Genomic DNA, 27,240 nt, shown 5'->3' on the forward strand with positions numbered 1-27,240 from the left:
CGAGCGTTGTTTATGCCTACTAGCCGATTTACTTATGGCATCAGTTAGGATTAAAATAATTACCATGGAGGCTCTTAGTTGGGATACTGTCATGTAAATTGATGTTACTCTTCAGTTACTACCCAGTACCTTCATTGCGTCAAGTGGCAAAAATATATTACTTATAATAATGACGACATTTACTTTAATATTTCTCACACATGCAGTTAGAGCAATAGTTATGGAAATATTACAGAGCACTGCATTTCCATACCCGTGTTTATATGCACAAAACGCCAAATTATTCTAAACCTTGTACTTGCTTATAGTTTTTAGTGAAGCTATCTTTCTTTAATCAACCTAAAATCTTATATGGCTGTTTCGCTATATGGAGCTCTATAACGCTGCACCTGATTCGCTGATGTTTCGCCTCTTCTCCGTAATGCATCGCCTATCGGCCCTAGCTCGACTCTCATGCGCACTGCGAAGACAGATGAACCTACGATAGATAAAGAGGCTCCACGGTAATGTTCTCCTCCGATGTTTAGCGTTCACTGATCTTATTGGCCAGTGTGGTAAACAATCATTTGTGTCGTATTGTAAGTGAATAATCTTTCACTGGCAAAATATCTTGCATGTAAATAGAAGTAAAACGACGTGCTGTTTTCGGTCGGATTTTGTCAGGATAGACATCTGCGTACTTTGTTACGACGACACTTGCATGCTATCGTGCACCTCGGCACCTTTTAGCTGATCGTACATCCTCGCGTTCGAGTATCCGTTGCATGACACCGTGACAAATGTTCGCAGCTCACAATACACATACACAGTCAATGCATGGCGTTCAAGCCCTTCGCTCGAAATGCCTCGATCAATTTTCGATGAACGATTTGTCTCGCGTCAGTCTTTGGGCTTTGCAATGTAAGCGTGTGCGCCGTCTTCGACACGAACTGTCAACTGAAGGACAAAAGAAACGTTTCGGTCAAGCAGGCCCGTCCTTCCTACGCCATGTGCAATATACTTAGTGGTTCACGATCTGTAGCTTCGCTCCGTTCCACTGGATACCGGTTTGAACAACTGATCACTATAGACCATTCACTGTACTCTAACTGGCGTTAGTCTTTTCTTCCACAGAAGGAAACGCGCTTTCCGCCGCTACAAATTGCTCGCTTTGTTCTAATCAAGTTAACACGTAAAGTTACGAATCAACAGATACACTCGTGTATTACTGCACGTTCTGCGTTCGACGCGGGAAATAGTAGCAGCTATCGTTGTTCTGTCTACTTCCCTTGATCCGGTATTCGGAGCAAGAATAAAGAACAAACACAGACCAATGAAAGAACGCGAGCCCATCGCGGCAGGTTCTCCGGTCTCTACTTGACAGCCGCTGCAAGCGAGAGACTCCTTGCTGCTTCCTCACTCATTGATTCACTCATTCACTCACTATACTCTGGCCCCACAACACATACAGTTGTGGTATGGCAACAGCAGTGGAACTGGCCGTCCTCGTCGCACTCATCGCCGTCGTCGTGTGCTCCAAATTCGTCTCTCTCCCCTGGCCAAAGAGCCCTCTACGAAGCTCGTGGGTCTGTGTGTATATACGACAAAGAGATCCATGTTTCCGTTGTTATGCACAGAGGGAAAGGGAAGCCATGGAAAGGAAAACGAAGAAAAGACTGACGACGATGGGACACAAAACTCAGCAATCGAAAAGGAAGAAAGAGTCGGGAAAGGGGGGCTGCTAGTGCAGGAGTCGCCGTTGGATCAGTGCGAGGCTGCTATCCCGAATGGGCAGCTGGGGATCGAAGGTAGTTTCGGTTCTCTATTCTGACAGCGCGGCGATGATGAGCTTCGCTCCGGCCGACTCCGATGCTGGACTGCTGCAGCACGAGTTCAGGCGATGGAGGCGCGCTCTGGCGGACACATCGCGATAGTCCGGGGTCTGGAGGAGATGTGAACCGTGGAGACTGTTTGCGACGATTACTGTTCCGAGAGAAGCAGGAACAACCGAAAAGTGTTGTGTATGGCTGACAACGTCGTAGGAAGAACGGCGGAAAGAATTGCATGATGATCATTTTGCGGTGCGGGGATGCGCGAGAGGGAGCCAGCTAACAGATGGGAGAGATATGGAATTTCTAGGAAGGAAACGTTTTGTGGCGGGAAACGAGAAGCTTCCACTACGATGTTGCGAGACAGTGGAGCAGATGGCGCCCTCTTACGGATTCGAGTGGACCTCTATAAAGTACACGCAGAAAAAAAACTTCTGCAAAAAATGGTATAAAGTTTGAAGCAGTTAAATTGGGATTGGTTAATAATATCAGTGTTTTAATAAGGAACGAACTACTATCGAATCAACTAAAAGTGATATTCAGCAACTGTCGTCGAAACTGATATCTTATACTTATTCCAGTCGCTATGTAGCACTAGTTGGTCATTGTGAAATCATTTCTAGAGACGTTATTAAATAATTCTTTTAAACCCCGACATGTAGTGAAGTTAATAGTATGGGACTGGTGTTTGGGCATCATTATCGTTCTGCGAACATAAAACCACTTGCCCAATTAATGATAAGTGTTTTCGAGACGTCTTTTGACGGAGCACGCCCAGTTTGCAAATAAGATTTTAATCTTTATAGAGTTTATTATTAAATATTATTTGGTGAACTTTATGATCCAACAAACATTATATTCAGTGTGATTCAATTTTGTCTCTAAGTGCAATTATTTGCTAATTTCGATGTACGAAAAGCTCATAAACAAATGAGTAAGAGTACGGTATTATCAATATCGGGACTAGAAGAAGCGTTAGCCCTTCGTCGATCAATGCGACTTAAAACAGTACCAATTTGAATGGGTACTTAATGATACACTTTTATTAACGTTTTCGACGTAGTCGATACCTTATCGATTTTAGCCAGTCTGCGACGGAAACACGTTACGTTACCCAAACAGGTCCAACTTTATTTAAAAGTTAATTGCCTATTTCCCGCATTATTTGTTTTTTTTTTTTTTTTTATTATTAACTACACATAAAGGCTAAACAGTGAATGTCGTAAACTGTCTATGTGAACTCTAAATAGGCTATGCGAGCTAGGTTTTCTTCTTCGAACAGCGATGCTTATTAGTAATCATTAGAAATTCCAACACGGTAGGACCCACATCTTCGTTATGCTTTAGGCATGCATGTCCTTCATGACTTCAGGACGAGACTATGACCTTCGATTTTCTATAAAACGAATATAAAGGAGTAACAAGCTCGTATATTGCTTTTCTCGTCTTAGAAATAAAATCAGGCATAAATTCATGTTTTTTGGACAAGATCTGAAGCTGGTGTATCGAGCTTGTATAAAGGCTTGAATTAACAAAAAAAAAAACCTATTCGTGTTCCACTACCAAGTGAACAGTATGCAGATACAGTCTCTACTCTAAAAAGCCTTTAAACGCCAATTTGCCTGCGCTGAGGTTTTCCACGTAATTGCACAACTACTGAGTTCATAGGAAATCCTAAGTAGCGAAATTTTCATAGGTTCTGCGCGGTTATATAAAAGCAAAATTGATCCACACTTTTCTGCTGAAACTGATTTTTCACAGAAAAATGAATTAGCCTTTAATTGTACTTATATACCCATTCCCCACGTTTATCCAATCTGACGATTTGTGACTGTCGAATAGCATAACAAGAAAAAAGTTCTGATCTGCTTAGGAAAATAATACAGGAATCTCAATTATAGACGAATTTCAGCATAAACGAACTATTTATTAGTGTGCTCTCGGCACATGAGCCAGGTCGACTTAAATTAGACAACGTATCCCATGCAGGCCTCATTGTAGCGACGATTGTTTCAACAGGAAAGCAGGCCAAACCTGTCTAAATTTGTCGTGGAACGCTCGATAAGGTCTGGTTTTAGCAATGAAATCTCTTAATGTGCCTTTCTTATGCTAAAGTGACATTCTACATAGGTTATTGATTTAGTCGATGAAAATACGCGAACAGCCTTCAACAGGCCTGCATTTTTTGGCTTTACCAAAAAAGACATGCTCTGTTGTCTGAATAGATTTTCATAGAGGGGTTGATGACTAGATGACTAGAGTTCGACTTCAGCTACAAATAAGACAGGTGTAATTTTTTTTTTTCTAGTAAATATGATAGAAAAAATAGATTCAATCTCTACGCGACAGCCGAAACTCATTGAATCTACTGAAATTTAACAAGTTTGGCACATAAGGACAACAGTCAGTAATAGAGTAGAAAGACTAAATAGAGTCTGTTCTTCACGTGCAGCAACGAAATAAATCAAAGCCGGAGAAAAGAGCAAAGTATCTGCGGTACCACAACCTAAATGCATCACGAAAAAACCTGACGTCCGTTATAAATTCGCCAACTGGTTCCTGTTGAGACACTAATAGAGGCCATATGTTGTGTCAGCAAGCGTCGGCTACTAAATTTGTCTAGTCCATTTACAGCGGCGGGCAGATCGCCCGACAGGTGGTCAATCACGCTACGGTGTAGTTCCGTTGAACGTCGTGAATCTTTCTTAAGAACAAAAGCGTCCTCGCTCGCAGGCATCGCTCATCTACTGATCTTAGAAGTTCCTGAGATGAGATGAGATACGTGGCGTGGTAAGATGGTTTTATTACAAGGCATGATAAAGTCATGCAGATGACAAAGGTCGCGTCAAAGACACTTTGCTACAAACAAAATTTTGTTCTTACCCATATACGTAAATGCTTGAATCGATATAGTTGCTTTTAATTGTTCTGTGTGTTTATGGTGTCAAGGCAAAAAAAAAAACGTGCAAACTGCTCTGGGGGCAATATTTTCACTTTTTTTTTTTGCCTAAATAAGCGTGTCCTTATTAAATTCAATTCCGCACTATGTTAACTGTAGCAAAACTAGTTAACCACCATTGTAATAACCAGAATTATTTAAAATAGGGTAAAATAAGTTATTGAAAGACGAAAATAATAGCCTTCCTATGTTAGAACAATTTACATTGATGAAATATCAGTCACGCATTTCTTTCTTGCGTTGCGATAAGCGATTCAAGATAATGTACTGGTATGTTATTACTACTGCTGGTGTCCGTCTGACAATAGAATCGGTTCTTGTTTTTGGCCTGTTTGACGTTGACTAGTAATCGACAAACCCTGCCAACGACTCGGACACAGACCTCGGTCAATCCACAGTTAGCATTGATTCAGTCTCGAGTTGTTGTCAGGTTAAGCGCTATTGGATCGTTGTGAACGACAGTTTCTCACTGAAAATAACGAGAAAAACTCTAGGATTACTACAATTACTATTCTATTTCGGCCTCTCAGAGGATTAAGGAATACAAGTCTCGCACGTATGTATTCCATATCATATAAGAGATCATAGCTGCTAAAAGTTGTCTAGCTCGACTCTGGCTAAATCTATGGTATGTTGGTTTGGATACGAATTAGTGTGACAATTCGTTTTCCCAGCACTCTAAAGGGCTGGACACGGGACTATACGTTTTTCAGCGACGCCTAGCAACAAGCTTCTGTGTTGGCGTAACATAGGCGGACCCCTTCGATACACTTGCTGGCAGAAGCGACGCCGTAATAAAGAGTAAATGCGTTAACGTCATAAATCGGTTTCTATATGGTATGGTCGTCTTTTTAGAAGTGGCCAAGTTTCGGGGAACTATCGTCACATTTAATAACAGTCAGCTATACGAAATGCACATGATGGCATATAAAACTGACGCTAAAATAACTAATCGAATGTTTTTTTTATCAAGGAAATCTCAATACATGATTGTTGCATGTAATACGTACCAATTTATTATCAAACCTATTTCCAACTGCCGGTCACAAGAGATTGCGGAACTGCTTCGAGTTAACCCTTTGAATTATCTGGTAAATTATATTAGTAAATGGTTATGGGAGATCTACAAGGCTAATTACAGTTCTCGATCCTTTGACTACCGGATGCTTCCACCTTCATCAGCCTGAACAATTGGCTTTCATTCATCGAATAGCGTTACCATTAACACTACCGCTGGCGAAATGATCTATTATTCACAGTATTAAAAACAGATACATTATATGTTATATTGTATAACCCTTCGTCTTCGACAATCAGCAATACCCGCAAAGTGTATTGTAAGTAACTCGCCGGTTCCGAACGTACGGTAGAAGGCAACTTCGAACGCCCATAGCTCAGTTATACTAATAACTTAAGCAGGCTTAACTTTCGGCACTTCTACATTCGCCGCCCAAATCGCCGTCCTAAACGCATCAGCATAATGCTATAACATTCATTCACAAGATCCACGATACCGTAGATACCACAGAGGAGCACAGAGAAATAGACGCGTTCTCACCCTTCTTAAGGACTGCGTACGCTTCTCTACGACATTCAGCTGGGCGGGTTTCCTTTTTAGTTATCGAAAAGGCTGTTTTTCAGTCAAAGAGAAGATTATTTCTCAGTTATAGAAGAAAGAAGCGTTAACATTATTGGGTTTCAAGCTCGAATTATGCGTATCGATTTATTACAGCCCGTGTGTGTGATCAGCGTACAGTCTTCCAAAAAATGTAGACAATATTTACGCTAATTCCTTTAGGCTATGCGCATTTCCTTAACATCATGAAACATAGTAAAGTTTTCAATTTTACACTCGATATTATGATACTTGTTTCGCCAACGGCTACGATAACAGCTGTGGTGTCTGTTATTAAATGTTGGGCATGTTGTCGAATTGATACTAGTCTTTGGTTAAGTACTTCGAATTCTGCAGAGTCCTTCAACCCGTTCGGCGGGATATTATCGGTTCCCGCTGTAAGCGCCCCATAGTAAGATCAGATTAGATTAGGTTCGATGAAGTTAGGCCTTTTTCAGTAATATTCTATACACAGAAAAATAAGAACTTAGAAAGTAATATTGCACGTTCTTATAGCTTCGATCGTACCTACCAAAAAGTTAAATCCATTTTAGTGGGTTTCAGTCTGTTCAGCGCTACCACAAAAAACCAAAACTCACTGCGGCGGAACCCATTTTTACGATTGAAGTTTACTCGTAAAATAAGGCCTTATAGGTGCAATGTGAGTGCCTTATACTTCGATAGACATGTGAGGTAGAGAGCCGTACCTTTTCTCCATCGACCTCAAAAATCAAGTTACACTACTGTTTCTGCGGCAAATTAATTGTTTTGTAACTAGGATTTAAGGATAAGAATCGATAGCCTAGTAGATCATTCCACGTACCATGCCCTAAAAGGAGATGATTAATTTCGATAAAAACAATGAAAGATAAAAGCATATACGCAATATAGCCCACATATTTAGCTATGTACAATGGGTGCATTTTGAACGGTTTTTTCAGTGGAAGATCCGTTGGAACCACTGGCAAATATTACGGTGCCACGTTATGCAGGTAAGTACTCATGATAAATCGGTATGGAAATCATATGGCTGCCATAATAATTAGACTTTGTACAACTATTGTCTATAAAAATGTCAAAATAAGAGAAAAAAAACTTTGATCATGCTAACTTCCTCTTTATTTCATAAATAAAAAAAAAACTTTTGCACATAAAAAATCAATATGTACATTATTTTGCTCGATAAATCCATGAATGCTTTATCGTGAACTTTTGCTCATACACTATTAGTAACTGTGTTGCTTAAGAATGTTACATTAATATAAGATAATAATTATGTATAATCTCCTTCGCGGACTTAATGCAATCATGAAACGAAAAAAGTAAATTAAATTCTGTTGTGTATTTCAACAAAAAATTCAAATTTCCTGGCTTACTATACGCAGGAAAAGCAGCAGATGCATATGTGAAACTTAAGTGACATGCTGACTCATTCACGTTGGTAAGCATCTCTTAGTTAGTAAGCCAAATGCGGGAGTTATATCAAATGGATTGATTTTTACCTTGTCATATATGTGTATACTCAAAATTATCGTAACCTATGAAAGAAAGCCGAACGAAATCAGTGTCGGACATAAATTTTCCGCAGACCATGGAGCAGGACAGGGTGACTGAAGTTGAAGTAACCACGTTCAAGAGCAGATACTTAGATGAGTTACCCAAGTAGCACCGCGGTAGAACTATATTGTATTTGCGTACACCACTAACGTAAACTTCACTACTACTAAAAAATCGAGGCCATGATTATAAAACAGAACTCAAATTTAACGGTCTGCCCGAAACGTTTCAAAAGAGAGTAAAACGAAAGCATAGTTGTTAAAAGTGATTTAGATCGTAGCTTTCAACTTTCGAAAAATCTTATAAATTTGGTTATGTTCGAACTCGCGACTTCAGAAAATCTCTTTGGCGGAGGAAAAGCAACAACGCTATAGGAAATGATAGTCGATAACACGTAGCATCCTATTCTCGAGTTTTTTTTTTTGGGGCCAATATCTCGCCTATTGAATTTACCTTATTAAATAGTATATCGTTTAGGATAGCACGAAACGCTGTTAGATAAATAAGATTTTCGCGCCTCTTTCTGATTTCTATTCCAGACTACAAATCTGCCACAAAGCGTATCTACATGGCAAAATTATTAGACAGTATGCTAAAAGTTCCTATTCAAACGAAAGGTTATTACCTATTGTAATGATAGTTTATTACTTACATGATTGTTGTTGTTGTCATTATTATTAAGAGATCACGGGTTGCTTAAAATGACGACCGATACCACGACGAGGCAATGAAGATAAAGGGTGAAACTTTGCATAGGCAATTCGAAGGAAAGATAAGGAAGCAGACAATAAAAAGCACAAAGTTGTGCCGTGCCAATAAAGATAAATCACATAAGCCAATAGTGGCAAAAAAACTGAGACAAGAAGCTGAGACAGAGAAATTACCACAAACATATCTATACATTTCCTGTACATTCCGCGGTTTGTAATTACGAAGGGTTCTCCGCATGTTTAGCACTTGATTACGGAGTGTCGGGCAGCACTAATAAAGGATTAAATAAGATAGTGTAAGCCCTACGTGTAAAAAATAGAAATTCGTTGGTTCACGTCTAGAAATATTTATGTCCGTTCACATGAAACTGTGTTACCTATGGATGATTTCCATTCAAGCTCGTAGATAGTTACACGCTCAGTTTGAATAACCTTAACGATGTCATTTATTTAAAGGATTTGAGTGAACATTAAATGTGTTTAAAATAGATAAGATAGTTATTCAAAAGGACAGCGACGGAAATGTTCGGCTGGGTGACAGGTGAATCTTGATAAGCTTACCCGCGTGTATACGACGATCACTTTTAACTGAATTCATCACAAAAATATTTTTTGGCACCCTAAACAGACAGTTCTATTTTAATGTATTTACAAAAGCTTTTCTTCTCTATTTATTATTGCAGTTAACGGTGTCTAAGAAATATCTTCCTTGCTTCGTTATAAACGGTTAAGCTCCGTTAATTCTATATTTTTTTTCCAACTTAATACCAAGCCTTATATTTCTCTGACCTTAATCAAGCATTGAAGTTATTAGCAATCTGCTATATGATGCAACCGAAATTCCCGACAACAAAAATTTACATGCAATTTTTGACTGCGGTAAATTTTCAGTAGATCACTGGCCGAAAACGCGTTCGATGGAAAGTAAGCTCGTTGCTAAATTAGTCACGATATAGCTTTGGTACCCGAAGTAAAGCACACAGCCCGCAAAAAATAGCTCACAACAATATGATGAGAATCTCATACATTACTCAACAAATCGCTATATCGAGCACAGCTATACGTTGTATCAAACGGCCACGGTTAACATAACTTACGTAAACTTTCTCGCTGATCTGTGTGATTCGTATAGCAACGGTCCTAACTTAACACTTCAGTCCAGTCCAATAAGAAAAAATTATAAAAAATAAATGTATAACTACGTCCGAAAAAAATCCGTTGTACGGCTGTTAGCAGCGATCTTTCGCCACTTTAGAAGTCTTGAAATTCATCAGTTGTACCTGTTTGTAGGCATTAAACTTTTAACACTTCAGCTAACTCCTAGCTAGAACAGCCCCTGTGGTGGAAACCCACTATAGATTAAAAAGGTTTGTTTTTATTTGAGACCTTAGTTTTAACTTAGCTTTGTCACGCAAGATAGGTTTGGTGACCGGAGCCTTTTTCCCAATACTCGATTGATATCTATTAATTCCGAAATGACTGAATCATTGCCTTCACACTGCCTTCGTTTGAAGTTTGTCCTTATAGCTTTCGTTCATTCCTTTCAATTCATTTTCTCTTCAAGCTTAGACAGAAGGTTGAACAATTTGTTTTACATTTCTTTGGTCTTATTCCCGGTCGAGGTAATTCAGATTGGGTTCCAGTGGGGTCCTGGACGTTTGCTTCGATTGGTGGTCATCTGCATCCGCCACTCTGCGCGAAATCATTACTCCAAATAAAATTGAAGCTCTGCTTCGAAGCAGGTGCAGCAACGTCTTGTATACACTCAGAACAAAAAAAAGAATTAATTTCATGTATGCTATCAAAGAGTCGCAGAAAATATCCATTAATTAATTAGTTAGTTAGTTCAGATAGACACTTTTGTGATTTTGCAAAAGTAAAACAAATCTAATAAAAATGCCATTTCCTACAAGACATACAGTTATTATATATATATATATATATATATATATAGTTGCACAGTATATATATATATATATATATATATATATATATACTGTGCAACTAGATAACTAAATTATTTTTGTTTCATGTCCGAAACCGCCATTAGGAATTATTATATGAGATGGCTGGCGCCGCACTGCACGATATCTAACATGCATCTCATACATATGCCTAAAACTTGTAAGTAGATGAGTTACCATTAAATCATCTCGTGCAATATTCCCATTCTTCGAAAACGTAAATGTAATGTTCATAACCATAGAATAGCCTGCTATAATTGATATAAACTAGCTTGATTATAACCCATATTATTATTCTAGGCTGACGATTTTCCCCCCTTCGGGTGGCAGATAATGGGCTAAAATCAAAGTTAGCTCATTGATGATGGGCGCCAAAGCGACCATACTCGAAAACCTTTACGGGCCATTCGAACATGTCGCTGCTGACGGTAAAGTTGTGGTTTTTATCGTTGTTGCTGGCAGTATTTGAAGACGCGTCGATTCGTGCGAAAGTAGAAGCGATGTATAATGCACAGAATTACGTTCCAGTGACCCACGACGCACTTACCAAACGATCGTTTGGAGTAATTGTCAAAATTAGTGGTAACAGGAGGAACGAGATGGTACAAACAATAAATATTCATTGATTTTTGCGTTCGGATAATGGACAAGAGATTTGAACATAGAGCTAAATTTGCTGTATTAGAATATTGCATGATCGATAGAAAAGGGGCAAATTCAGAGAAAAAAAAATAGCAACAGAAGTAGACTGTATTCTTTGTATTAGCGTTACGTGTAAAGGGTGACGAAAAAGATGTCTGGACAGTGAAACAAACGCGTTGGCCTGCGAATATTAGGGAGGGTAGGATGGTCTGGATTCAAAGCCGGGCATAAGCACAATTCAAGCGATAGTGGACGCGAAAATCGAAACATCCGAGGGTGAAGGAACTGACCAAGGTGCCAATAGACTTTCTAATATCAACCAGTGTATACTATTACCAGAGTAATAAGTGTGTAAATGAATACAAAACAAATGCCTCACAAAATTTCATCGCAGTAGTAGGTGATTGGAACACTTACTGTGTACCAGTATTTCATTTTTTATAATCTTGTTTGCCCCGTTGCTTAAACTTCTAAAAGAATCTAATTAATGTAATAGCCAGTTATTCTGTTAGGGGTACGTGGACACCCGATCAAATAAGCAGTGTCAATCATTGGTTGATGCATATTGATAAGAATATTTTCATAGAGGAAATAGTAATGGCACGCCTTCCCCAGTTAGTCCTACTTACCGAAAACAATCGAAATACATTTCGCAAATATATATATGTCCTCATTATTGAGCATTGAGAACCTAGCAGCCGATAATAATAATAACTTGTACCACTGATGACATCCATATTGACTTGGTTAGGAATACTCAGGACCTGCCGCATGCACCTGAAATGCACCCCACACAGCTTTGTCACTAATTACGGATAATTCATAGGGTTTTAAAGTTTTTTTGAGATACTTTCAGTTTAGACGTTTCTTCCTTTTGAACTACGAAGGAAAAAATATAACGAGTTTATCAAAAAGCATATATTATCATATTTAATGTTCTACTGTCTGGATAAGCCTGATAAGTGGCGATCGATTTGCAGTCCTCTATGTATATAGGGCTTTCGGTAACGACATACGACCGTTACCAATTGACGCGCCGCAAGTTACTCTTGGAAAAGTAACCGCTTTCTTATATAGTATACATTGTATAAGCCAAGTTTAGCTTTAATCTTCCATACTGCACGCCGATTCACTTTCGCATAGTTCGTACTTAGTTCAATGGTTCTTTCATCAAACTGAAATGCATGGCCTCATTTTCGTACAAGCGTCATTCCCTCATCAGAAAAGGTAGTGCGGGACAGTAAGTGAAGGCACCACAAATTTCGTAAATAAGTAGTTGTTGGTCGTTAATGAGGATACGTTCATTAACTTTAACAGCATAAACGTTACAAGCTGATAAAATCGTTAAAAGTTTTACAGCTTATGTAAGTGAGCAACAATATTGAATATCGAAAGCAAACGCGGTGAAAAGTTAACAACAACATTCTTATACGTTTCTTTTTGTATCTCGTCTTCTGGCTAGCGTCATAAATCCACTCGAGCCATTTTGATGTTACATCTAAAAAACGTTGTAGCAGAGCGTGGTTTCGATCCACGGACCTCTGGGTTATGGGCCCAGCACGCTTCCACTGCGCCACTCTGCTGTATGACATAACCGGTCAAAAAGAGATTATAACCAATTGTGAACCAGCTGACTTCAACACACTCCGGTGCTCTAATTACGCATCCGTCGTTTTCACAATTTGGTCCAGAATTAAGTATTATTCAATATTTTTGATCCGGCCGAGACTCTACCAAAATCAAAAACTTACCTTTTTTTGCTCAGTTCGAGAGTTTACATCATTGCCAGTTTGCCTACGGTTTCTGAAAAATCCGAGGAAGACTTCGATAAAGCAAATTATCCATGAGACTTCATGGCATAGTTTTACTAAAGACTAATACATATAGCACATTTTTAACTAGGCCAACTGAGCCAATGATAGGCCATATGTAATAATAATTAGGTCAATAATGAACATTACCAGTAAAACTATCGAGACAAATTACTGATTTAAATATAATGACATTCCTTTGTCTGGCACAATACAGATATGTATCACCGAACACGAAAATCCCTTCTTTATCAATGTAATTACACATTTATAGATTTCAGAAATGTGTATAACATATACCTCGTTGACGAGTTCAAGAACGATGACGCGACGTGAGTCTTATGAGGTGACGTGTGTCTATTACACAGCCAAGTTACAGTTGAACGTATGTGCTGCATGTATGCTCGTGTTTGCGTTGTAAAGCATCTGTACTAATTTTTGTAAATCGATTTATTATAGACCAGCATCCATATACAATCGGAAGACTCACAGACCTTATGAGTCACCAACTAATTACATCGAACTTCACATTATCATTCAGCACGAGAAATTGTGTCATAAGTGTGCCGCGTATTAACATAAGCCCTTAGGATCATTTCATTCTATGTTAGCCTCTTCACTAAGCTATAATATAGTAATTTCTAGAATATTTTTTTGTTTATTCGCAAATAACTAACTAACACTAGCCATGCACTGATAGCTGTGAACTTGGTAAAATACCACTCAGGTAGGCGATATAGGGAAAATTCGTCTGAAAAGAGCAGACGAAGCGTGTCATAATCGAGCATACTTCAAGCGGCCAATACCTGCAAAAGGAAGCGGAAAGCCTGAAAAAAATCCGAAGAGCTCAACAAAAAATCGATGCCCTGTTTTTCAAAACGGCCGTCTATTTCTATATAAAATAACCAAATGTCTCTAAAATGGCTCTTTGGGTCATTTCAGTAAGCTTTCGAGCCTTTAGACTTAAACTCCATTGAGGATTACCTGGTTCATCTCTCGGAAATCTTCTTTGAATTCATGAGAAGCCGTATGAAAATTGGCAATAACGTAGACGGTCGACTTGGAACAAAAAGAAAGGATTCTAAAAGAAAGGAATAGATCCTGCTAGAACGGATCGATTAATAGCTGTTCTTCGATCAAATTTTACAAACAAAGCACTCTCTTCTACCGTGATGAAGTTGTTGTCTTTAGAAGGAGTTAGCGTTCTTCTGACACTAGACGCAGCCAGTAACTGCATGTACGCCGCCACGGCAAGAAGCTTGCCAAGGCCTATCCGAATTTGAACGCTCCATTGTGTCTATATGTACATGATAATAACGAAAGAATAGAAATAGCTGAAACTCTTTATGATTGACGGTAACAACAGTATATGAAGCTATTATGAAACATTAACAGTTTCTTAACCATTTTGCATTTTCACAAAACGCCATATCGTATGAAAGTATTGGACGGATCTAATTAACAAGGTCTGGTTTATTTGATTTACAATGAACTGCTTCGAAATCCGATTTTATGTGTCGATTTCGTCATCTAGCAAAATCTCGCAGATTTAACATTATTAATACAAACAAACAATTAACATAGAACATAGCATTTTGGTGTTATAGATAAAAAACGTTTTAGCAGAGCGTGGTTTCGATCCACGGACCTCTGGGTTATGGGCCCAGCACGCTTCCACTGCGCCACTCTGCTATGGAGATGTCTGTCCTGGATGCATTAATTCGCCTTTAAAGATCAAGCAGATGTGAACCTATTATATATATATGAGCAGACTGCCCCCCCCCCTTCCGTCATGGAGTAAATCCAGTGGCTATTGGCTTTGCTGTTGTACGTGTCCAGCGTCCTGGAACAGTCTAGCCTGGAAAATATAGAATAAAAGGATAGACTCCATGCATCCATTACCAACGGTCTGATACAGTAATGCTAACGTAACAGAAGACATACATGGAAAAGGCGCAAATCGTATTGCACACAGCTATGTACTGATAATCATTATAGTTCTTATTGTTATCATTACATATTCGTACTCACGAACGCAGGACGTTAGACGGATTATCTGTTTGATGTATACATCTTTAGATAACACGGCAGATGGACGATAAGCTTTGCGCAATATCTATTTAGAAGTGAGGTGTCGGGGTCCTGTAAGTGACTCACTGCTTTGAAACTGCGGTTGGAGCTAGGCCCAATTAAAGGACATGACTTGACTAAATGGTGCAGTAATGATAACCTAAAATAGGGCAGTGCATAGAATATGATGTAAGTCAGGTCGTTCTATTCAAAACTATAACATCGGGCTTAATTGTTTATTAGCAACGATTTAATAGCAACTTTATATTCTAATTTAAGATGTGTGACCGGCAAATATTCAAGTGGTAGACGGTTGGATATTACATGGCCACGACAAATCCGCCTGTGTTAGTTCGTTCGTCTTCTTTGAAGACGGAGGCAAATGCCAGCTAACATGACCGGGTCGATACAAACCTTGTGGGTTCGGAGTTGCGGAGAACAGATTAAAAAGGGCGCAAAATATTCATGAACTATTGATTGCATTAATCAGGAGGTGATCTGTGATTTGGTTGAACGAACAAAAAAAATGTTCATCTTCAGCTTGCGCCTACTTATTTCCTTGCCAGTTGTAAACCTGCTTGCTGTAGCCAAAGTGTTCAAAGCGCTCCTAAAATTTGTCCTTGTTGGATCCCAACCTGTATGCCCTATTTGAGTTATAGCACACTCCAAAAATTTGCATGCATATATATATATATATGTATACATATAGAATGCTGACTCTCTATCAACGTTTTATTGAGCAATTACGAATTATACATTTTCAGTACGATCAAGTGATCATACAGAATGTAGCATTTTGCTAAAAGTAACACTGTAGCAGAGCGCGGTTTCGACCCACGGGCCTCTGGGATACGGGCCCAGCACGCCTCCACTGCGCCACTGTGGTGCCCCAATGTACTCCTTAACAAGGAATTATAACCAAGTATGGACCAGCTCATCTTAAAACACTCCAATCCTTTAACTACCTCTAAAGGTATAGATGTGAATCTACTAATACGTATACGTTATTTTCACAATTAAAGGCGAGAATTAGTTAGTATCCAGTATTTTCGGTGTGGACTTTTTTCCCGAAATCGACGTTTTACATCATTGCCAGTTTATCTACGGTTTCTGAAAAGCCCGAGGAATACTTCTATGAGGAAGCTACTCAATAGATGTTATATTTAAGAAACTCAAAACCTGATAGAAATGGCCCAACCAGCTATTTTTAGTACAGCTAGATTTCTAGTATCACAATTGATGGTTCTTTCGAAAAAAAAAAGATTGATCTTTTGAGACTTCTTTTGCAGTTTTGAGCGCTTCGAGTCCTTGTATGTTTAGGCTATTAAGTCAGGGTTAATTCCACTGCACGTAGCTAATTTAAGCGACGCTTAAACGAACTTTTGTTTGTTTGGTTGTTTTGTTTGTTAACCAGTATCGCGTATTAAGCCTCTTTAGGATTGGATACTATCATCATCGTAGATCATAATATCGGTATAAAAACATTTCACTACCTCAATTATATTCAGTGACTAAATCAAAACGGAAGGGTACTGCGCAGAAAGTTGACCACATTATTTTACTACGGAAGTCCAACGACCGTAAAGCAACTGAGCGTACCATCAAATAGTCAGTAACTTATATCTCACTTAACGCAAAGCGTTATCGTTAACAATGCTAATGCAGTATCATTCAGGACGTTGTTTGGAATGTTGTTGTTGCCAGGAGACACTGTGGTCCATAGTTAACTAGATGATCAGGATAGGCCTGAATTATGATGGTGCGATATAAACCTTCCAGTCCGAATCGGTGTAAACGTGTAACTCACTCTTAATAAGGACAGCTTATCTTTCAACTTCGCCTGATTCTGACGGACCCAAGTAACTAAAGGCTGCCTGAATACTCTGGCAAAGTCGCAATACAGATAGGGCCCTTATGTACGATTCGTACTCGCAATTTAGGATACGACTGGGATGCAGGCAGGCTTATAAGTAAACTCAGTTTTACCTCTAAGAAACAGTTTTGTGTAATTTCATTGCTATCGCTAGTTTCTACACGTAGTAGTCACAATCAAGATGGGAGTATCTAGAGAAGATACGATTTTACGATGAAACTCTTAAATCTTAGGACTGCAGCATAATAGTACTCGCAGAGATTGGCGCAGGAGTAGCAAGGTCTGTATGTTAAATATCATAATAGGTAGTACGTTTCATTGATGTTCTACACACTTGCCGACAATGGTAATGTAAATTGCTATGCGAGTTGTCTACAACGAGGATTTCCTAGCGGTACGTGAAGCAAATTGTCTTGCCAAAAGAAAGGACTTACCCAGCTACTAAACTGACTTCAGACCCCGCTAACCCCAGATTAGCGTTCCGCAGTTTCGTCGATAAGTGCACGATCGATACAATTTCGCATTGATTTTAAATTTTAAAAAATTAAACACACAGGCTAAGAAAATATCCAAATCGTAAAGCTTCGTGAGTTTGAGCTAAGATTTTTCCATTTCAAATTCACAACTTTGAAACTACGTTATAGCCAAAAAGCCGAAGTTGAGAGCGCTTTGAAGACACGTTTATGTGATAAATAATCATCATTAGCGAAAAAATCACACAGACAACTTAGTTAGAAAGTTACCACTTAATATTAAATTGTTGCTCGACAGACGCATTGCAATTCTTTGTACATTATCAAAAAGCTTTTTTTTTTTTACAAATTGCTACAAGTTCGTTTACGTGTCGATACGCAGTGGCAAAAAGTACTGAAATTATGGCTAAACCGTGCTGTTAGGAGCACTTAGTATGCGGCCAACATTTGTATGATGATTACCGATCTAAGAGAGGCCCTTATTATTGGTCTGTTAGGCTGTCATTTCAATGCGGTAACGTTTACAGCCTGCTAGAGCGTATGATAACGGTAGGCTGAGTCTGATTTTGTCGATAGATCTATTGTGTCGACTAGGATCCGTTCAATCTAATACATCTCTCACGAATATCTATATGGGAAACTTGAAATGACATATACGCCAAAATCTGTAACTAATAAATATGTGGTTTGTGTCCCCCTATGGGCTTGTGGTGGTTTGCGGCTGATGTCTTTGCGAAGTTCGTCTTTCAAGGTTACAATCGACTACAGTGTTCTGGGATCAAAATCAACATGTCGGCTTTCGTCCAAGTGTCAAGACGTGTCAACTGTCCCCGAGCAACTGTAGGTGGATAAGCCCCTCCTAGGACGTCCTCTAAGACACGTACGTCGATCTGAAATACACTTTTTTGGGTAGACGAAGGGACGACATTGTAAATTGCCGACCTAAGATATGTATCACACTTCATCACGTCAAAAACAGCTGTAGGCCTCAAGGACGTATTCTTCTATGGTAACGCTGTTAAACTAATCTAACTGACGATCTGCTATAGATCAGCCAGCAAAAGCGTGCAAGTCAACGTCGATGAGGGTTCGGGCCTGCTCTCCGTAAGGGCTGCTTGTTTTTTTTCTTTAATTGAAGAGACCCTAAGCGCAAAAAATCTTATCTATCTCTTTGATGAAATGAAATTTATTTTGATCCTGTTCGCGAATACAAATTTCAATTTTACTACTGTGCATACAAGATGCCTATTCAAATACTAATATATTTTAGTGGCTAATTAAAACGACGCTATTACTATTAGCGAGTTTTAAGTAGAATTATGATTTTAGAACTTATTTTTCTATGTGCAGGATCTATTATACGTTTGTATTAACATTTTTATCCGGGCTTCAGTCTCTGCAAAAAATGGGCAACGATATTCTGTAGCAGACGATTTTTGCTAGTTATTGGTACAATAAACAAACATTTGGAACGTTTCAGTATAGCAGAAGGAAAATGGAACTCCACTGAAGCAAACTACTTATTGCGAGAACACAACTAAATAATACTCTAAAATTAAAGTGGCTCAGCCATTAAAGCTCGAAGCTCAACATATATGTACATCCTATTTGCTTCAATCAGTCTGATTCATTCAAGATCCTATTGAAGACTAAGCGTACCAGAATATCCCCGTATAACACTTATTCATAAGACTTGTACTTTTTTTTAGACGTACAACATTAATTAATATAAATTATACAGGTCAAAATGTTAGTATCAGTTTTTTTTTCGTTTCTTTTGTGCCTGCGACAGGGCAATCCGCGCATTTCACGAGGCTCAATTGCTTCGTTAACACGACCTTCAGAGAGGACGCCTTAATACGTGATGTATGGCAAGCGACTTTAACTAAAACATGACGAGTTCTTCTGACCTGCAACTTGGATATGCGAAGAATAATTAATGTTTTTGGATTTGTCGGGTACATAACATAATTGAAAATCCACTAGGGCATATTAATATGCATGTCCCGATGCGATTCCTATGAAGCTTATACATGCAAATTCTCTAACAGTGCGTCTATTAGACTCGGGCCAACAAAATTGAGAGCATTACAAAGTATTGATTTGCAGGTAGTAAAAAACAGAAATCCTCCTAATGTAAGCATTACAAACAAACCTCTATCCCTAGACACAAAGCGGCCGAAACAGTTGAATCTCCGGCGGAATATGTAAAAAGCAAGCCAGTCTGAAGCTTTGAAGATACATTTCGGCAATAAATGCAAATTGATAACTTGGCTATTACTTTTCGGCTGAGCCTGACTCATTAGTTATATATGAAACATAATGTTCTGGCATTGATGTATCGTTCATTCTCCTATGTACACGAAATAAATTCGATCTGTCACGCGTTTATGCGCGATAATCGTGCTGATTTTACGATAAAAGCACCCAGAGATGTCTGATCAGCTCTATGCAATTGTTTTTGTTTGCTGCTGTTGTCAAGTTCGCAGTAATAACGAAAGATTCTTGTTTTTTTTTTCTCAATAACTGTCTACCTGTTTGATCGCGGCACTCGTGATTCTTCGCATGGCGCACCGGTGCTCATGAACGCCACAAGGAAAAAGCCTGCAATGGTATCCGTTTCGCATTTGCCTATCGTTTCTGGCCTGTATTTGTGGAGTATATGTGGAGATTTCAGAACGCAATTGTCTTTATTGATGAAGGCCGGACGCCGAAGTCATCCAAGTTTAAAATTAAATGACTTTATCCGAATGGTTTCTAAGGGGTCGAATCATTTAGGTCTAGGTCGTGTCTGTGATAGTATCTCAATCGTCCTCATTTGCTCAGGATCTTCAAATTGGCTTCTTCGATACATATTATACATCTAACACATTTTATATTGCATTATGGACGTCATACGCTTCAACTTGTTGCCATTTTGCGTCAGCGTTCATCTGCGACTATCGCTAGTCTTGCCGCTGCCATGGTGGGTCTTACTGACACGGGCGACTTTGGCGAACGACACCACGAAGTTGCTCATAACTATGGAAGTGAAAGGTTTGATGGGGCTGAAAACTATGGTCCCCTACTCCGTACAAGTTCAGCTATAACTCGCAGGATCCTGAAGGATCGCACAGCCGAAGCGAAACCTCGGACGAAAAAACAGTGCGTAGACACTACATAATTCAAATGGCCGATGAAACGATGAGAATGATTGAATATCATGCAAATGAGCGTGGCTTCCTCAGAACCAACGAGCTTGGAACCGAATCAAAAAACCCAACCGATGCCCCTTTTGAACCTATGGCACTTACTGGCGAACAAGCTGCTTTTCAATACAGATTGCAGGGTGGGTCTTGTGGGGGCGCAAAATTTGGTTGACCATCTGCAAAGGCCGAGTGGTCTCCCTCATAACAGAAGATACGATGGGGAAGCTGCTGCCGTTTGGCACTAAAAAAAATCCAAATATTGTGACTAAATTTATATTCCATCGTCCCGATACTTCGAAAACAGCTTGTAGTTTTTTTGTGTTCACATAGCATATTTACGCAATGCGTTCAAAGACAGGAGCGAATTCTGGATCAGGTGACAAACCTAGTTTGTACCCTAATTGATCCTATTGTTTTTAAAGACCGTTGGATCCTGTGTTTTGGTTGTTGCTGAGCTAAAAACATGCAAATAAAAATATCAAGGTCCTCGAATATTCATCACTGACTTGTTTAAGAACAACGGATAGAGTGTGTACGTATGTATGATAGATTTACTTTTTGGGGGGTTTTCTTTAAATGTCTCATAGGACAGTTCAAAAAACGCGTCTAAATATCGATTTTCCTAAGATTGCATGAGCTGATGACATTGACTACCTGCAATACGCAGACATTCTCCCATAATTGCTACGTCACACGGAAATGGCATACATACGTACACAATGGGCATTATTTTTATAGGAAAGCAATGCAGTTCTTCGAAAATTTTGTTTGCTTGGGTCGATCTTTTCTTAGAGATATACCTATACGACTCAACTAATCAATGATATGAGCAAACCGATCAGAGATCGCTACTTCAGATTTTCGTGAATATGAAAACTTGACTGTGTGATTTCGGCCATATTTTACGATCCCCTGAATCACCTAATACTTAAACTATATTCTAAACCTTAATTGTATACACTTTGAAAAATTTCTAAGCCAATCGTTTTAGAGGCTCATAGTTACATTGTCTGAGACAAGTGGCACGCCATTTTCAACCAGACAAGGTTTGCCAAAAGTTCTTTCGTTTTCACTCTATATTGGTATTTACTAGTACATGTATCTACCTATATAATCGCATTAGTTATATGTTATATTTGCTTTTGATAAAACCCACGATCTGGGCACAGTCTTGTTTCTCAAAGGAAGATGTAGTTTAATTCAGGTCAGCCTTGAAGCAACTTATGGTCGCGGACTCTTGGCACAAATCAAGTTCCAGCTAACTTTTAGGCACTTTAGTCATAAGTGATCTAAAAAAAACTGCCAGATTAATCCCTATTCAGCAAAATCTTGTCTCAAGCCACGATTAAGGCGAGTTATGTTGATCTATTGTTTTTCGTAGAGTTTTACTGACGAAGTCTGCGGATAGCGAACAGATATTTTTTTTTACATATATTTTTGTCAACTCGCATTTTTTTTTTTAATTTCAAGTGTCCATCTTGAACAGGCTGCTGAATCCTACTAGAATCTTCCTCTTTCCGTAAGAAGAATAGCTGAAACCAGTTCACGAACACGGTAGCTAGCGATCTTGTGTGGAACCGCAGCACGGCCGACTACTTAGCATTAATCTCACCTACAGACGAGCGAGTTTATAGGATATAGAGCAGGCATGTCATAATTGCGCCGATCCGAATACGAATTGAGACAAATAAATATATATGACAATTCACAAATAATAGCAAAATATATGCGGTATAATCAACTTCAATTATCTAGTAACATAGTCTAAACAACAGAGATTGTTTGAACTGAAGATCAAGGAAACGTTTGCGCTTGATACCTCATGTTCGTTCTTCTTAAGAATTTATCATCGTTGTCTTTACATAAAGTAGATACAAGCAGACCATACTCCTGCCTGAAGTTATGAGTTATGTTATGGCTATTTCATGCTTTCAGTCACAACGAATAGTCAGCAATGCCACTTCAGTTAGATAGGCTTGCAGCCTGTATCACGTCGTACAGAGCTAGGACTAGGAATATATCAAGTAGCGTAGAAATGTGTGATGTTCGTATTAAGTTCGAGCATCCTGTGGAATAGGAGGTGATGCAGGAAGTCATGTGGGTGATTCAAACCAAAACAACAAAACCGGAGATTAATTCTCACAAACTATCTTAGAGACGTGGGATCAGCAACCGAATATAAATATGATTGAGTACCTTTCCTTAAAGTTTGGAAAGAAGATCAAGTTATCTTCAAAGTAAACGATAAACCTGTAGGTCTGATATTAGCTTCGTACTTTGTATGCCGAAACTCTTGCCATTCGATCGTCCGCGAGGGCGTGATGAGATTATTCTTTGTTTCAGCCGTCCTTTGCTACACTCTCTTGTTCTCTGAGGGAAGGGGGCCTACATAAGCCAAGGAACATAACGCCGTTGAATCCACGTACAGTCTCCGGATATTTCAGGCTCCTAAAGCCACCCTTGAATGCTTAGCCAATTGCTCAATGCCAAGGATGGTCAATGGTCTTCACCATCTGAATGACCTTTTTTGACTCGCTCATGTTTTCGTTCATAGCCAGATACGTACATATCGTAGTGCAACACCTCGTGAAGACCCTAGAAACTTCGACAGGCATATTTCAAGGCAGGAAGCATCACCAACCAGCAAAGCCGTCTTCGGTTAGTTCGCCAGTGGGGGTGTGATAACAACGATAGTAGTCGAACTTCGTATCACTTTTTGTGGCCATGGTCTCCTCAGCAGAGCTCACTCCCGTCACAGCGTCAATACTGGAAAGTGCACGGAACTCCTAGCTGTCAAAAATGATCGACTCACTCGAAGTGGACAGACGAACGAGTCACCGACTTCAGCCAGCTCCCGGATCAGTCGAGTCTTGTTGAGGCAGTTCTACTCATGAGTAGCTACTCTTTCTTTGCTATCGATGGATGCTTGCATACCCAACCCGAGATGGCGATCCGCTGCAAACGCAGCCCTCAGTGGACTTAGATCCGTGGAATTGTGTGTTTTGGAGTCAGCCGGACTTGATTTTGATGGAGGATGTCCAGTAGTTTGACGGGGGACAGTTGGAGAGTGACGAAGTATATCACGCGAAGTGTGCGCTTCAAGCAAACTGGTAGAAGATCTATTTTGTCGTCGACGACGAAAATGGACGTTGTGTTTTCCTTGCTGGCTGTAGAAGGCGTTGCACAATGCTAAGGAAAGAAGGGTAGTTTCACAGTTGTTGTAAAGTACGCGAAAAAACCGAAAAGTAATAGCGTATATTGTTGGACTAGCTTGGAAATGTTCATGTTCCTGACAGACGGGGTTTTCTTATTTCGCTTGATCATTATGCATAGAGGGCAAACTGGCCATCCGCGCAATGATCACCTTGGGGGGGTTCGGCAAATGCAAACAAGAGCCGCCCTTAAAAGGTCGGATATACGTCAATAGCTAAACAATCTACTCAGGCTGTGTGATTTAATGAAGATCAATCACGTCAGTCTGTTAAAATACTTTTTCCAAAAAAAAATACACGTGCATACGCTGCTCATATGGCAGGCGTATCGGCTTATTTTATTATATCTATACCAGTTAATTACAATAGAAATGTAATGTTTTTTTCACACGCAACGAGAGTTTTGGCTAAAATATATATATATATATATATATATATATATATATATATATATCTTTTTTTTAATAAGGGTGCTGCTGTCTTTTGTTCGTACGTACACGCAGAGCCAAACAGATGCAGGGTGGGAGGTAGGCGTATTTCTAATTGTTCTCTACTTAAGCAGCCATGATATGCCATTGCAAATTCACCAGATGGATATGGGCATCTTGTTTCTAGTTCCCTGCGCTATGTCCTGATACGGGACAGGGCTGGTAGACAAAATACGGCAAAAAACGAACCGACAATAAATAATAAAATGAGCAAGGTTTTGAATGGGCACTTATTTAACCATAAATCATAAGAGAACGCCTTATTCATAGTTGCCTAAGCTAGCAGACGTAGCAGCTCTAGACTTCTAATATGGTCCTTATAATAATTCAAGATTTATACAAATCGAATCAGATAGGAAACGAAAGGTACTGGTAGAATTCAAGAATCTTTTGATATTTTGAAAATTATAATATTTAATTCAGAAAAATCAGACGTCAATGTAAATAGTGTTTTCTATAGCCTATATTTTAATTGAAGCATCTATGGTTTAGAAATCTACTTGCAATTTATTTTACATATGTTTCTAATTTAGCGTTAATAGAGAATCACTCAAGTAACAGATTCTATACTTCTTAATAGCCACCCTTCTTTCGAAAATTGCACAAGTCTCTACTTCGAAAATATGTCCTACATATCAAGTTTTGATCCCTTTTAATACCGTCAGCATTGCTTATTTAACACCTAAACTGAAATATCTTTATTCAATTACACGTGCTATGTAGATATATATTCTTCAAGGTACACACCAATTAAAATTAGGACGCGCTGAACGCTAACAGTTGATGAGTGTTTTCGCATTTTTTGTAAATAAGGGCCTAAACTAGCCCGATAGGTACAGCTGAACACTGCTTTATTCGCTACCAAAAGCGATACTTATCAATAGCGATACGAAAACTAGTTACGGCACACTGCAAAACATGCTCTGCATCCACTTAAGGCTTAACCTAAACACCCACCTAATTACCTCACTACTTGGCGCTGCGTCCTGCGACGACGCGGATACAAGGACCACTTTTTCTCTCATATAGCTTAGACATGCCGCCCCACAACGCACAGCAGCTTTTAAGTGTTTTCTGCGCCGCACTGACCACCTCTTATAATTGTTTTGTTCGTCGCTTTTCCTGCATATTTGCGTACGTTTTGAGAGGGCCTCTCGATTAAGGTAGCCGACGAATCGCCTGAAAATCCTACACGAGATATCTCATCCTTTCGGTCTTTGTAATTTGGCCGTGCCTGGACCTCTGCAAGAGTCGTCTTTATCAACCTTTTTTTTTTATCGTAAATGCAGAGACGAGACAACAACAATAAGGCTACAGCGGCGGCAACGGTGGCAGCTTTCGTAAATGATCGCGATATGAATGTATCTAATGGGGTGTGGCTAATAGCATTGAAAGGTGCGGCCGGAGCGCGCCAACCCGCACGGGCTGCTCGCATTGGATGTATCGCAGGCATCGCACGTAGAATAGCTTCATCTCTCCTTCCATTGTTTGGTTCTCTCGGGAGAAAAGGACAGGGTCCTGTTTAGCGTCAGCTTTGGTTTACGCCATCACACCCGTATACACTTCTATCATCCACTTCTGTCTGCCAGTTTCTACCTGGAGGTGCTCGGAACTCGCTTCTCTAAGAGCTCTCCACACAGATGCTTCACCATTGGCCTCTTCATTGATTATCGTTTCATTCAGCGTTTGTCGTATCGTCTCCGACTCTATCGGCCAAAAACACAGAGGTCGTTTTATCTATCTATCGAAGTGAAGAAGGGATCACGATTGCAGTGACACTAGCACAACCGTGCAGACATCGGCACAGTAGCAATAGCCTTCCAAGCCTCAAACACTCGAAAACTTTAACTCACCGTCACTGGTTCCGCTTTCATAGACTGTTCGATCACGGGAATCAAAGCAGAGAATTCTATCTTGTCGACCATAACAACCAATAGCTATAACCCGTATCGATCTACTGTTGTTACTATGGGAAACGTTCGCATTGCACAGGGCAGCGGACAACCGTCCGACCGGACAAATGAACGTTTCCACTAGCAACTCGCGGTGACCATGAAATATGTTCAAAACATTGGAGGCGGAGTCCCTACGAAATTTCTCGATTCGTTGTCCCTGAGCCTTCCGTAGTCCTGTGCTCTCTGTGGTGGTTCTATAATAGATACCAGACGGAACTCTACAGTTACTCGTTCAGAGATTCATTTCGATATTTTCAATAGTGGCCGTGATTAAGTCGGAAAGCGACATTGAACATTGTAGCTCTGTGTTGTTTGCTTCCGAATGAAAGCAGGCACCAGACCTATTCATAAACGTACACACATCTGAACTACCAACAGCATCTGAAGTAGTCGGACGACCGACGGTCAAATTCTGCTAGGTACATATATCTGAGCACCACGTACAGCAGAAGTTGGGTGGCCGATCGAGGTCACACCGGAGATACACAATGTTAGTTGCGAACGAGGAAACAGCAAACAAGGAAATCTCAGCAATACTTCGACTTCAGTTCTTGTCAGAAGGGCGTCGGGCAGCGGCTACTTTTGAATTGAATAGCAACAGTACGACGATTCGTGCAGTGTTGATGATCTGGCCGACCGTGTAATCCCTCCGAAGTGGGTCACGATCAATGTTCACCTAGAGTTGCGAATAGGATCAGGAGGGTCGAAAGTGGCGATGATTTTGAAGTATATGTTCAATTGTGATTCTCTGCAATTCTGTCATGCTGTGTATGTGCCGTCGTCATAAGAGGATGTCAATGCTTTGTGTTTACCGACTCAGAAGCGTCTTAATTGCGGGTGCAGTCAAGTCTGCACCGCTGTGTGCGAGTTAATTTCAGCAATAAATAATAATAGCAGATCGATCAATTTGGATAG

General features: G+C 39.7%; 1 protein-coding gene, 1 long non-coding RNA gene and 2 other non-coding genes across 10 annotated transcripts in view; all 4 read right to left on the reverse strand.

Annotated features, from left to right (window-relative positions):
• LOC111249219 (uncharacterized) overlaps nucleotides 1-2,414 on the reverse strand; it is a 42,838-nt gene extending 40,424 nt beyond the window's left edge. For 5 of the 6 annotated variants that reach the window (XM_022802783.2, XM_022802810.2, XM_022802831.2 and 2 more), the window contains exon 1: nucleotides 390-2,414. In XM_022802783.2, the coding sequence (XP_022658518.1) occupies nucleotides 390-455 (66 nt within the window). In that variant the 5' untranslated portion in view covers nucleotides 456-2,414. The remainder of the gene's footprint in view (nucleotides 1-389) is intronic. The other variant, XM_022802793.2, reaches the window with a different exon arrangement.
• A 5,788-nt stretch (nucleotides 2,415-8,202) lies between these two features.
• LOC147758293 (uncharacterized) lies at nucleotides 8,203-26,509 on the reverse strand. 2 transcript variants are annotated; one of them, XR_015317692.1, is made up of 3 exons: nucleotides 25,328-26,508; nucleotides 11,885-12,032; nucleotides 8,203-10,403 (listed from the first exon to the last, which is right to left on the reverse strand). It is a non-coding gene; the product is annotated as an uncharacterized LOC147758293 (long non-coding RNA). The 2 variants fall into 2 exon arrangements; XR_015317691.1 differs by lacking the exon at nucleotides 8,203-10,403 and adding an exon at nucleotides 13,007-13,058 and having other exon boundaries at nucleotides 10,654-12,032; nucleotides 25,328-26,509.
• TRNAM-CAU (transfer RNA methionine (anticodon CAU)) lies at nucleotides 12,767-12,838 on the reverse strand. Its single transcript has one exon. It is a non-coding gene; the product is annotated as a tRNA-Met (tRNA).
• TRNAM-CAU (transfer RNA methionine (anticodon CAU)) lies at nucleotides 14,687-14,758 on the reverse strand. The gene has a single exon. It is a non-coding gene; the product is annotated as a tRNA-Met (tRNA).
• Nucleotides 26,510-27,240: the final 731 nt, after the last annotated feature.

This window comes from Varroa destructor, unplaced genomic scaffold (assembly GCF_002443255.2).
Source record: "Varroa destructor unplaced genomic scaffold, Vdes_3.0 BEIS01000001.1, whole genome shotgun sequence".
Classification (NCBI taxonomy): Eukaryota; Metazoa; Arthropoda; class Arachnida; order Mesostigmata; family Varroidae; genus Varroa; species Varroa destructor.